This window comes from Acanthisitta chloris, unplaced genomic scaffold, assembly GCF_000695815.1.
Source record: "Acanthisitta chloris isolate BGI_N310 unplaced genomic scaffold, ASM69581v1 scaffold14556, whole genome shotgun sequence".
Taxonomy (NCBI): Eukaryota; Metazoa; Chordata; class Aves; order Passeriformes; family Acanthisittidae; genus Acanthisitta; species Acanthisitta chloris.
Genome location: NW_008679873.1, coordinates 1 through 10,853, shown reverse-complemented (window position 1 = coordinate 10,853; position 10,853 = coordinate 1). Strand labels below are relative to the sequence as shown.

Genomic DNA, 10,853 nt, shown 5'->3' with positions numbered 1-10,853 from the left:
AAGTGCAGCGACATCATCACCATGATCCAATTTATTAATTCCAGTGGCACTAATACAGCGGCGATGGGCACGACGGACAGTCAGGCTGCAGGCACAGGCACCATCCTCACCCCTCTCCCCCCTCTCTCCACCACCTCCACCAGTTCCATCACCCCCCAAACCTCTCTGCAGCAATAGTTGGTTGGTTTGTATTTCCCCCCCCCCTTCTCGAGTCAAATAAATACAGAATTGGGCAAATCTAAGTGGAAATGTTTTAGTTACAATGGCAAAGATGAGTCATGTGCAACACAGAAACCTATAAGGCTTTTTTTTTTTATGGTTTTTTATGTCATTTATCCTCATTGAAAGTCTCAAATCGCTAGGAAACCCCTTAATTAACGAGATGGTGCTCACGGGCGTCTACCCCCCCTTGGCATGGGGGAGAACGCTAATTAATTCATTAATTTTTTTGTGTGTGGTGGGTTGGTTTGTTTTCCCATTCTCCCAGAGTTCCATGAGGTTCATTAGAGTTTATCCAGGAAGTTGTCAAGGGCAGGGATTCCTTCCTTGAGCCCTTTACGCTTGCGGGTCTCGGCCACCACCTGGCAGGGTCTGCTGGCACTGTCGAAGGGATCACCAGGCAGGATCTGCCAGTGGTCAAACACACACTGGGGGAAGGCTTGGCCCCCTGTGTTGGACCTCAAATCTGCTGTGAAACCTGTGAGGAGGGAGGAATGGGAAGAACTCCATGTTAATTGCAGAGAAACATCAACGGTGTGAAGAAGAAGAGGAGGAAAAAGCCTCCTGAGATGTCAACCATAGGGTAAGGTCTGCACGGGAAGGGGCTGGGAAGAAGTTAAGAGGCCTAAAGGAGCTCCAAGAGAGATAAAGAGGGACTTGGGACAAGGGATGGAGGGACAGGACACAGGGAATGGGTTCCCACTGCCAGAGTTACAGGCTGGATGGGATATTGGGAAGAAATTCCTCCCTGGGAGGTGCTGAGGCACTGGAACTGATTTTCCAGAGTGGCTGTGGCTGCTCCATCCCTGGGAGTGTTGGATGGGGCCTACATCAACCTGGGCTAGTGGAAGATGTCCAAACCTTGGCAAGGGGTGGAACTGGATAACCTTCCAAGGCTCCTTCCAGCCCAAAATGTTCTGCAACTTTGGCCTCTTCTCCCAGGCAAAATGTAACAGGACAAGAGGAAATGCCTCAAATTGTGCCAGGGAAGGTTCAGGTTGGAAGTTCCAGGGTCATTTTCCAAGCTGATTTGGGCATTTAGGTTTGGAATGTGCTGCCAGGGAGGTGGTGGAGTCACCATCCCTGGAGATGTCCAAAAACCATGTAAATGTGGCACTTGAAGACACGGTTGATGGTGAACATGGTTGGACTATCCTGGAGGTCTTTCCCAAGGTTCTCCCTCTCCCTCCCAGTTTGCCTGGGACCAACACACTCACCAAAGGACTCGTTGACAGGCAGATAGGCCTTGACCACAAACATGGGTGTCCCAGCCACTTGGGTCTCCTCGAACACGTGCCCACGCTTCCTGTTCAGCACACCATAGATGCCACCAACCACCTGCTCCGGGCACTGCAAGAGAGACAAGAGAGTCAGGACCTCAAAATTCCTCCTCACCTGGTCTTCTGAAGCCTGTGAGAGGTTCCTCACCTGGATCTCCACCAGGTAGATGGGCTCCATGAGGCGTGGCTGGGCGGTGAGCACGCAGGCGTAGAGGCAGCGCCGAGCCGTGGGGATGATCTGGCCACCGCCGCGGTGGATGGCGTCGGCGTGGAGGGTCACGTCGTGGACGTCGAAACGCACCGCACGCATGTTCTCCTCGCACAGGACTCCCTGGGAAAACACAGCAGATGGTCAAACCCACACCTAGGTGGTGTTCCTGGCCTAGAGGGTCTTGTCCTTTAGGCTTGAGCTCTCCATGAAGATCTGAGAGCAGGAAGTCAAGGAATGTTGATCTGGCTGCTCAATTTTCAACCCTTCAAGGGTTGGACTGCTGGATGCCTTTTCCAAGCTAGGTGGGCACAGATGGCATTCCAGGCCTGGAGGCTCCAGTGAGCTCTCTGTGGAAGCAACTCTGAGAGCAGGAAGCCAAGAGCTCACCAAGGAGCTCAACCTCCACACTGAGGGCTGAACCTTCAACCCTTCCAGGGTTGGACTCTTGATGTCTTTTCCAACCTAAGTGTTCTGGGCCACCACTGTGTCTCCTCCTAGGTGGCTTCTGAAGCCATGTTAACCTGCATCCTGAGGTTCAGGCCAACAGAAGATCTAACACACATTAATGATGCTAAAACTCAAGTATTCAGCCAGGGAAAATGGGGATTTTTGTCCCAGTAATGTGATGAGTTGATGCTGGCTTGGTGTCTCCTGCAGACCAAAGCTAATTACACAGGGAAATGAGTCCCTCCTGTTGGTGTTCCCAGTCTGTCACCTCCTCCTGGAGTCCTCTCCTGTCTAATCCTGACAACATAATTAGCAGACCAGGCCATATCCCTAGGGAGGCTCTCTCCTTCCTTTGGATGCCACTTGTGTTCTCCACATGGACAATTCCTGCCTCAGATGTTGCACTTTGCTCCCTGAAAAGCACAAAAACCACCTCAAAATTTAGGTTGATGCTGTCAGTGGATTTCTGGCAGTGCTGGGAGAAACCTCTTTAGTCTTGAGGTTAAGTCTGTGCCTAAACTGCTCTGACATCTTCACTGCAGCTGCTCCCAAACTTCACCCCAAAGATGCTGAGTGACCTTCTTGCACTGTGACCACTTTCCAAAGGTTCCTTCGGGCAGGAGGACACTAGGCTGGGGAAGGGACTCGAGCACAAGTGCCATGAGGAGAGGCTGAGGGAGCTGGGGGTGTTCAGCCTGGAGCAGAGGAGGCTCAGGGGAGACCTTAGCACCCTCTGCAACTCCCTGACAGGAGGTTGGAGTCAAGTGGGGGTTGGTCTCTTCTCCCAGGCAACCAGCAGCAGGACAAGAGGGCACAGACTCAAGCTCTGCCAGGGGAGGGTTAGGTTGGACATTAGGAAGAGATTTTTTACAGAGAGAGTGCTCAGGCATTGGAATGTGCTGCCCAGGGAGGTGGTGGATTCACCATCCCTGGAGGTTTTCAAGCTGAGACTGGATGTGGCACTTAGTGCCATGGGCTAGTGACCATCGTTGGGCCTGGATGTGGGATCCTGGAGGTCTCTTCCAACCAGGCTGATTCCATGATTCCATGACACCCAGGAGCTGCTGATGCCACCCCCCATGCTCCCAGCCCTCACCTCCTTGGTGGCCCACTGGAATCCTGCCACCACGCTGTCCTTGATCTCGTTCAGGTACTGCACTCCCTTGGTGATGTCAGTCAGGATGTTGGGGCCGGTGCCATCAGGACCGAAGCACCAGATCTTCCTGGCCTCGGTGACGTCCCACTCGTACTTCTCGGCCAGGTAACGCGCCCTCTGCTTCAGCTCCTGCCGGGCTGACACCTCCCCCTTGTCGATGTCCTCGGCCAGGCCGTCAGGGAAGGGTCTGGCCTTCATGTAGAGCCTGTTGTGTTTGTTGGGGGACTTGGAAAGGCACATCACGTTGGACTCCTCGCTGACCGTCTCGCGGTAGGACACCACCGGGTCTGATTTCTGTGGGGACAGAGCAGAGAGGACACGTGAGGCACCACCAAAGGGCAGAGCAGCATTACCCACCCTGCAGCACCAGCTGAGGGAGCTGTGAGGGCTCAGCACAGAGGGGAGAACTTTCCTTCAGTTTTCTATGAGGGAGCTGTGAGGGCTCAGCACAGGGGGGAGAACTTTCCTTCAGTTTTCTACACTGGCATATGGGAGTACCTGATCCCCTCACTTGTGGTTTCAGTAGGAGAAACATGTGGAGAGCAGGAGGATGTTGTGGAGGCTTTGGTAGACAGGAAAAAAACACCCACTCCAGAGAAAAACCCAAGGAATGGTGGTTTGCTCTCCACAACTCCCTGTCAGGAGGGGCAGCCAGGTGGGGTTGGGTTCTGCTCCCAGGGAACAGCCTGAAGCTGCACTGTGGGAGGTTCAGGTTGGACATCAGGAGGAGTTTCCTCATGGAAAGGGTTGTCAGGCACTGGAACTGCCCAGGGAGGTGGTGGAGTCACCATCCCTGGAGGTGTTCAAGGCACAACTGGATGTGGCACTTAGACAAGGTGGTGATGGGTCACAGGTTGGACTCCATCTACAGGTCTCTTCCAACCTCAAGGGTTCTGTGAGCTCACCAAGCACTCAGCCTCTGTACCTTAATGGGGATGCAGGCATGGTCCTCCTCCAGGTCCTTGAGGCAGATCTCCAGGTGCAGCTCCCCAGCACCAGCGATGATGTGCTCTCCAGACTCCTCAATGATGCACTGAAAAAACCATGGAGGGCAGGTGAAGCTTCCAAATACCACAGCCAACACTCTCACACAGAGAGCAACTGTCTCTGGGCTTTGTGTCTGACTCTAGATACCTCCAGATGCTCTTTGCACTCATCTGGGGGTGACACAGCACCAAGTCAAGGTGCATGGCAGCATTCCTCCCCACTCTGGTAGGGTGGAGATCTATACTCAACTCAACACTTTCCTCCCGGCACTCCCCAGTGAACCAGACCTGGTGCCAGTGGGACCAGCACTTCTCTCCCTGGAGCTATGTGGTCACTCACCTGCACCATGGGGTCAGACTTGGCCAGTCTCTTCAGCCCCTCCACCAGCTTGGGCAGGTCAGCAGGGTTCTTGGCCTCCACGGCCACACGCACGACGGGGCTGACGCTGAACTTCATGACCCTCATGTTGTGAGCGTGCTCAAAGGTGGTGATGGTTCCAGTCTTCACGAGGAACTGGTCGACACCCACCAACCCCACAATGTTTCCACAAGGCACGTCCTCGATGGGCTCCACGTAGCGACCCATCATGAGAATGGTCCTGGCCAGAGGGAAAGGTGGTTTGGAGAGGTTGGAAAAGGGGAGGAGATCCCACCTGGAGCTCAACAGCACATCTGAAGCTCATGGATGAGCACCTTGACAGGCCTCAGAGATCCAAGACACCACCAACACCCCAAACCTGAACCCCAGCCAAGACCAACCTTTGAATTGGCTTCAGGTACAGATCCTCCTTCTTGCCAGGGGTGTAGTTTGGTCCCATGATTCTGACTTTCAAGCCAGTCGAGACGAGACCAGAGAAGACACGTCCGAAAGCGTAGAAACGTCCCTTGTCAGAGGTTGGCACCATTTTAGAGATGTACATCATCAGGGGCCCTTTGGGGTCACAGTTCTTGATGCCTGGCAGGAGGGGAGAGACCAGTTTAGCAGAGAGCTCCTTCCAGCACATGTTCCCCCACCCAGCCCCAGAGCACAGCGTGAGACCTGCACCCACTACTGTCCCAGCCCACAGGTTTCTGTCCTGGAGAGGAAGGGGAATGACTTCCCACTGCCAGAGGGCAGGGATTGATGGGATACTGGGAAGGAATTCCTCCCTGGGAGGTGTGAGGCACTGCAATGGATTTCCCAGAGCAGCTGTGGCAGCTCCATCCCTCCAAATCTTCAAGACCAGGTTGGAATAACCTAGTCTAGTGGAAAGTGCCCCTGCCATGTCACAACTGGATGACCTTCAAGTCCCTTCCAATCCAAACCATTCTATGAAGGATCACACCACCAAGAGATGTGACTTCAAACAAATCCAGGCTCAGCCAGAGCCTCTGGCACACACTCTGGCTACTCCCCCAGTTACTCAGCCAGCTCAGAGCTCCAGAGCAGAACTGTGAACCACTAAGCCTGGTTGATCCCTGCTAGAAAAGCCACAAGCTCAGGAATTCCAGGCACTCCCAAGCTGTGGACGTGGAGAACAAGCTGGCATCAGACCTGCTGGAGCTCTGAGGCCTGGCAGCAGAGCAGGTCCCCCTACCTATGGCAGCCTCATCGTCGGGGGGACCCTCGTAGAGCAGCTCACAGCGATACTTCTGAGCTGTGACAGGGGAAGGCAGGTGAATGGTGATCATCTGCAGCAGAGCATCTCCAGCAGGCAGCCACCTCCTCATCACGGCCTGGGCACAGAGCAGGATCCAGTCAGAGTGTTGCCCACCTGCAGCCAACCTTCCCCAAGCTCCCCAGCCAAGCCAGGTGAGGCCCACACAGCTCCATCACCTCCTCAGCCCAACCTCACCTTCAGCAGGGGTTTGCCCTCCTTGTCCTTGTCTTCACTGTCCAGCTTGATGTCCAGTTTCTCAATGAGTTTGGCTGCCTCTTCTTTCTTGAAGTTCATGATGGCATCGAACACCTGCAACAAGAGCAGCAGTTCTGAGTGTTGCCGTGACCCACTTTGAGGCAAAAATTGCTGCTCTTGCTCAACACCCTCCAGGAGACTCAATCTACCCCCAGAGTAAAATCATCTAGGTGTCCCTACCCAGGGCAGAGGATTGGGATTAGATGATCTGTTCCATTCCAACCCTTAAATTCTATGATTCTAAGACAAAGTGTCAGACAGTTAAATTTCTTCAATCAAACAAGTCAGGTCAAAGTGAAGAAATTTTCCATCATCACACACAGGAACTGATGAAAACAACAGGAGACACATTCCAGGGTGGAACCCTAAGGAACTCACCTTGAAGATGGGATCAAGGATGAGCTGGCAGAAGGTCCTGGGCAGTTTCTTTCCATCAGGGCTAGTAGCAGATTTGCTGAATTTGCCAGTAGCAGGATCAAAATACCTGGAGAAGGAATCAGAGAAATCAATGCTCAGTTCAGCCATGGATGTGTGGATTACTGTGCCTGCTCAGGGTGGAAGGAAGAGCTGCTGAGGAAGAGGCACCTTCATACCTTCCCCCATCATCCCTCAAGTGCTCAGTGCTCAGATTAATCCTGCCCAACCACTCCCTCCCTCTCCCATTTCTGCAGTGTCAGGCTGCAGTCACGCAGAGCTCATCTGGAATTCCAACCACAGCCCCAATCCCTCCCTCACCTGTCTCCCCACAGCTTCTTCATCATGTCTTCTACTTTCTTGGCACGCTCCGACGGGTTCAGCTGGGCATCTCCCTTGGCAGCAAACTTTGCCACGTACATCTCAGCAAACTGTTTCAGGGTGAAGGCCCAACCATGCAGGCCAGAACCAAAGCCCACGGTGCCCAGCACTGGATCAATCTGTGAGGGAACAGGAGAGTTGGGTTAGAGCCACAGCCACAGCTTTTATATCCCTCAGCCTACCCCATCCCAAATATTCCAGAATATTCAGGACTATGGGAATTTTGAGCAGCTCTGTGACTTTGGTCACCTCCCAGGTCTGGAACAGTCACCAGTTTTAGTTTTGCACTGCAGAACTGTTTTGCCTTCACTCCAACCAGGTGTGGAGAGTCCAAAAGCTGCTTAGATTCCTGGGCAGGTAAGATTCCTGTCCTTCCCAGGAGGATCAGGAAAGCAGCAACACCTGCACTATGCAGGAGCAAAGCCCAAGCTTCTCCTTGAACCTGCAGTCAACAGCTTTGCTCCCTTCCCAGGAACTCAGTGGGACCAAAGCAAAGCTTTTCCTTGGACTCTCCACCCAACAGCTTTGCTCCCTTCCCAGTAACCCAGCAGGAGTGATGCTGGGAGTGCTGGGACTGGGAAACACCTCCTGGCATTCCATTTCAGGAGCCAACCATGGGAGGTTTGCTGCAGAGGATCCTACATCACCCACTACCACAGATGTGACATGGGCAAAACAAGGTCACTGCGAGGAGGAGAAATCATGGGATGGTTTGGACTGGAAGGCACTTTTCAAGGTCATAAAGTCCAACCCCTGCCATGGGCAGGGACAACTTCCCATAGAACAGTTTTTTTTGGCCTTGAACTCCCATGGATGGAGCAGCCACAGCTGCTCTGGGCAACAATCCCTTCTTTTATTTACAGCCTTTATTTGCTCAAGCCTTGACCAGGAGACTCTGGAGCAGAGCCAGGAGAGCCCCAAGCCAGCACAAGCCTGGAGAGTTCAGCCACCTTCATTATTCCACTCTCTGGAGTGATGAGGACAAAACAATGAGGAGGGAACTGCTCCTCACCAACTAATTCCAAACACAGCACTCAGCCTCCCACTCACCATGATATTTCCCATGGGGCCACTTTCTCCCTCTCCATAGGTGGAGATGATGACGTTGACGTTCTCCACAATGCGCTGGAAGGTCTGGTAGAGCTCCTCTGGTTCCAGCTGCAGCTCCAGCAAAGCTCTGTCCATTTTGTTCATCATCAGCACAGGTTTGATCCTCTCAGCAATGGCCTGACGCAGCACAGTCTCTGTCTGCACACACACACCTGCCAAACACAGGGGAATTAGTCATCCTCAGCTCCAAACTCCTCCCAAAATTTCCTCCAGCTGTGGCAAACCTCACCAGAGACACAGTCCACGACGACCAGGGCACCGTCGGTGACACGGAGAGCAGCAGTGACCTCAGAGGAGAAATCCACATGCCCAGGGGAGTCAATCAGGTTGATCAAGAAACCAGATCCATCCTTGCTCTGCTTGATGAAGGCCAAATCGTTCTCAGAGAGCTCATAAAACAGAGAAATAGCTCTGGAAAAAAAGAGAAATTATCATTATTATTCATGTTGTTCCTCCTTAATGCTCAGGAGCATTTTATCCCACACACAGTTGCCACCACTGGCCTAGTTGAGAAGGTGGTGAAAAGTCACAGGTTAGACCTGGTGATCCTGGAGGTCTTTTCCAACCTAAATGATTGTGTCTGGGCTTAAGGATCTCCTCAAGTGGATTCCTGGAGGTCAGTGTGGGAGAGAACAGGAGAACAGGCTAAGATCTGCCTCTTCTAACTCACAACCTCCCCTGACTATCTACAATTTCAAGCATCCAAGGAGGATTCCAGTTTTTAACCAAATATTTAGGCTTTTTCTACTAGCCCAAATCACCTTCTCCATCCCTTTCCAAGCCCCTCAGGGTCCTCAAACCCCCTGTGGGGACACAGCCACCAGGAACATCACCAGAGATGCTCCCTGGAGTCTCCACAATGCATCCATGGGATATCCAAGAATCTCAGAGCTAAAATAGAAGAGGGAAGCTTCTGCTGCACATCCAACTCCTGGAAGCCACCAAGGAACTGCTCAATCATTCCCCACAAGCCAATCAATACTTCCTCTTTCATTCCAGAATTAAGACCCACAAAATGAGCTTCTCAACTAGCCTAGAAGAAGCCCAACACCATCTTCTCCACCTCCTGGAGGACTCAAAATGCCTCCTGAGCTGATGCCAGGGAGCAGAAGGAGCCTGGAGGGAGGGAACTCATATGGATTTGATGGTGACCCCATGAAGACCCTCACCATGTGCTTCTGAACTAGCCTAGAAAAAACCCAACTCCACCTTCTTCACCTCCTGGATTTGATGGTGACCCCATGAAGACCCTCACCATGCGCTTCTGAACTAGCTTAGGATTTGATGGTGACCCCATGAAGACCCTCACCATGAGCTTCTGAACTAGCTTAGAGGAAACCCAACATCACCTTCTTCACCTCCTGGATTTTATGGTGACCCCATGAAGACCCTCACCATGAGCTTCTGAACTAGCTTAGAGGAAACCCAACATCACCTTCTTCACCTCCTGGATTTTATGGTGACCCCATGAAGACCCTCACCATGAGCTTCTGAACTCATTGAAAGGAGGAAGCCCAACACCATCATCTCCACCTCCTGGAGGACTCAACCACCTCCTGAGCCGATGCCAGGGAGCAGGAGGAGCCTGGAGGGAGGGCACTCACGTGGATTTGATGGTGATGCAGCGCTCCTGCTCGTCCTTGCGCGTGTCGGTGAAACGCGTCTCCCCGGCGCGCGCCGAGGCGATGATCCCAGCCTTGCACACCAGGGAATCCGTCAGCGTGGATTTGCCGTGGTCCACGTGGGCGATCACGGACATGTTCCTGATGTTGGCCTTTTTGTCCATGATGGCCCTTATCTGGTCTACTGTGAAGTTCACCTTGAGGGAGGAGAGGAAGGAGGGAGGGTTTAGGGGGGTGTAGAAATAACAATCCTAAGGAATTCAAGTCACCCCATGAATTCCTGATGTGGGAATCAGGGCAATAATTCTGTCGTGTGACAATATGAGCCACAGCAAGGGGACAGACATAGGGGGACCTGGGGCTGCAGCATCAATCCCCTCTCTGCCTCAGGGTCCCAAATCCTGCAGTGTCAGCAGCTCCTGGGGGCAAATCCTCCCAAACCAAACCCAGAGCTGACAGTGCCATCCTGGTGCAAAACCCCCAAGATTAAAGCTAGGAGTACACAGTGCCAACCTGGTGTGATCCCCCCAAAACCAAACCCAGAGCTGACAATGCCATCCTGGAATGATCCCCCTCAAAATCAAACCTTGGGGCATGACAGTGACAACCTGATATGATCCCCCCCCCAAACTAAATCCAGGAAATGACAGTGCCATCCCTGGTGTGATGCCCCCAAAATTAAACCCGGGGGATGACAGTGACAACCTGATATGATCACCCCCCCAACCTGAAACTAGGGGGTGACAGTGCCAGTTCCAGCCTGGTGTGATCCCCCCAAATCAAATCCAGGGGGTGACAGTAGCAACTTGGTACAATCTCCCCCAAAAGAAGTGAACCTGAGAGATGACAATGACAGTGCCAACCTGGTGTGATCCCCCAAAAACTGAACTTGGGAGGTGATAATTACAATGCCATCCCAATGAAGCCCCCCCAAAACCAAACCTGGGAGGGAGGGGTGACACTGCCAGTGTCAGTCTGGTGTGATCCCCCCAAACCAAACCCATGGGGGTGGTGACAGTGACAACTTGGTGTGTACCCCCCGAAACTGCGGGTGACAATAACAATACAGTGTGATCCTCCAAAAACCAAACTCGGGGGGGGTGACAGTGACAGCCTAGTGCGTTCCCCACCA

The 10,853-nt window shown here is 52.9% G+C and overlaps 1 protein-coding gene across 1 annotated transcript; it reads right to left on the bottom strand.

The window, feature by feature from the left end:
* Nucleotides 1–461: 461 nt before the first annotated feature.
* Nucleotides 462–9,933, bottom strand: EEF2 (eukaryotic translation elongation factor 2). Its single transcript, XM_009077505.1, has 14 exons — nt 9,704–9,933; nt 8,329–8,510; nt 8,040–8,251; nt 6,930–7,108; nt 6,573–6,678; nt 6,135–6,248; nt 5,877–6,015; nt 5,059–5,254; nt 4,640–4,898; nt 4,239–4,346; nt 3,254–3,607; nt 1,648–1,830; nt 1,437–1,569; nt 462–697 (listed from the first exon to the last, which is right to left on the bottom strand). The coding sequence occupies exons 1-14, from the start codon at nt 9,883–9,885 to the stop codon at nt 504–506; spliced, it is 2,541 nt and encodes an 846-aa protein (XP_009075753.1). The 5' UTR covers nt 9,886–9,933; the 3' UTR covers nt 462–503.
* Nucleotides 9,934–10,853: the final 920 nt, after the last annotated feature.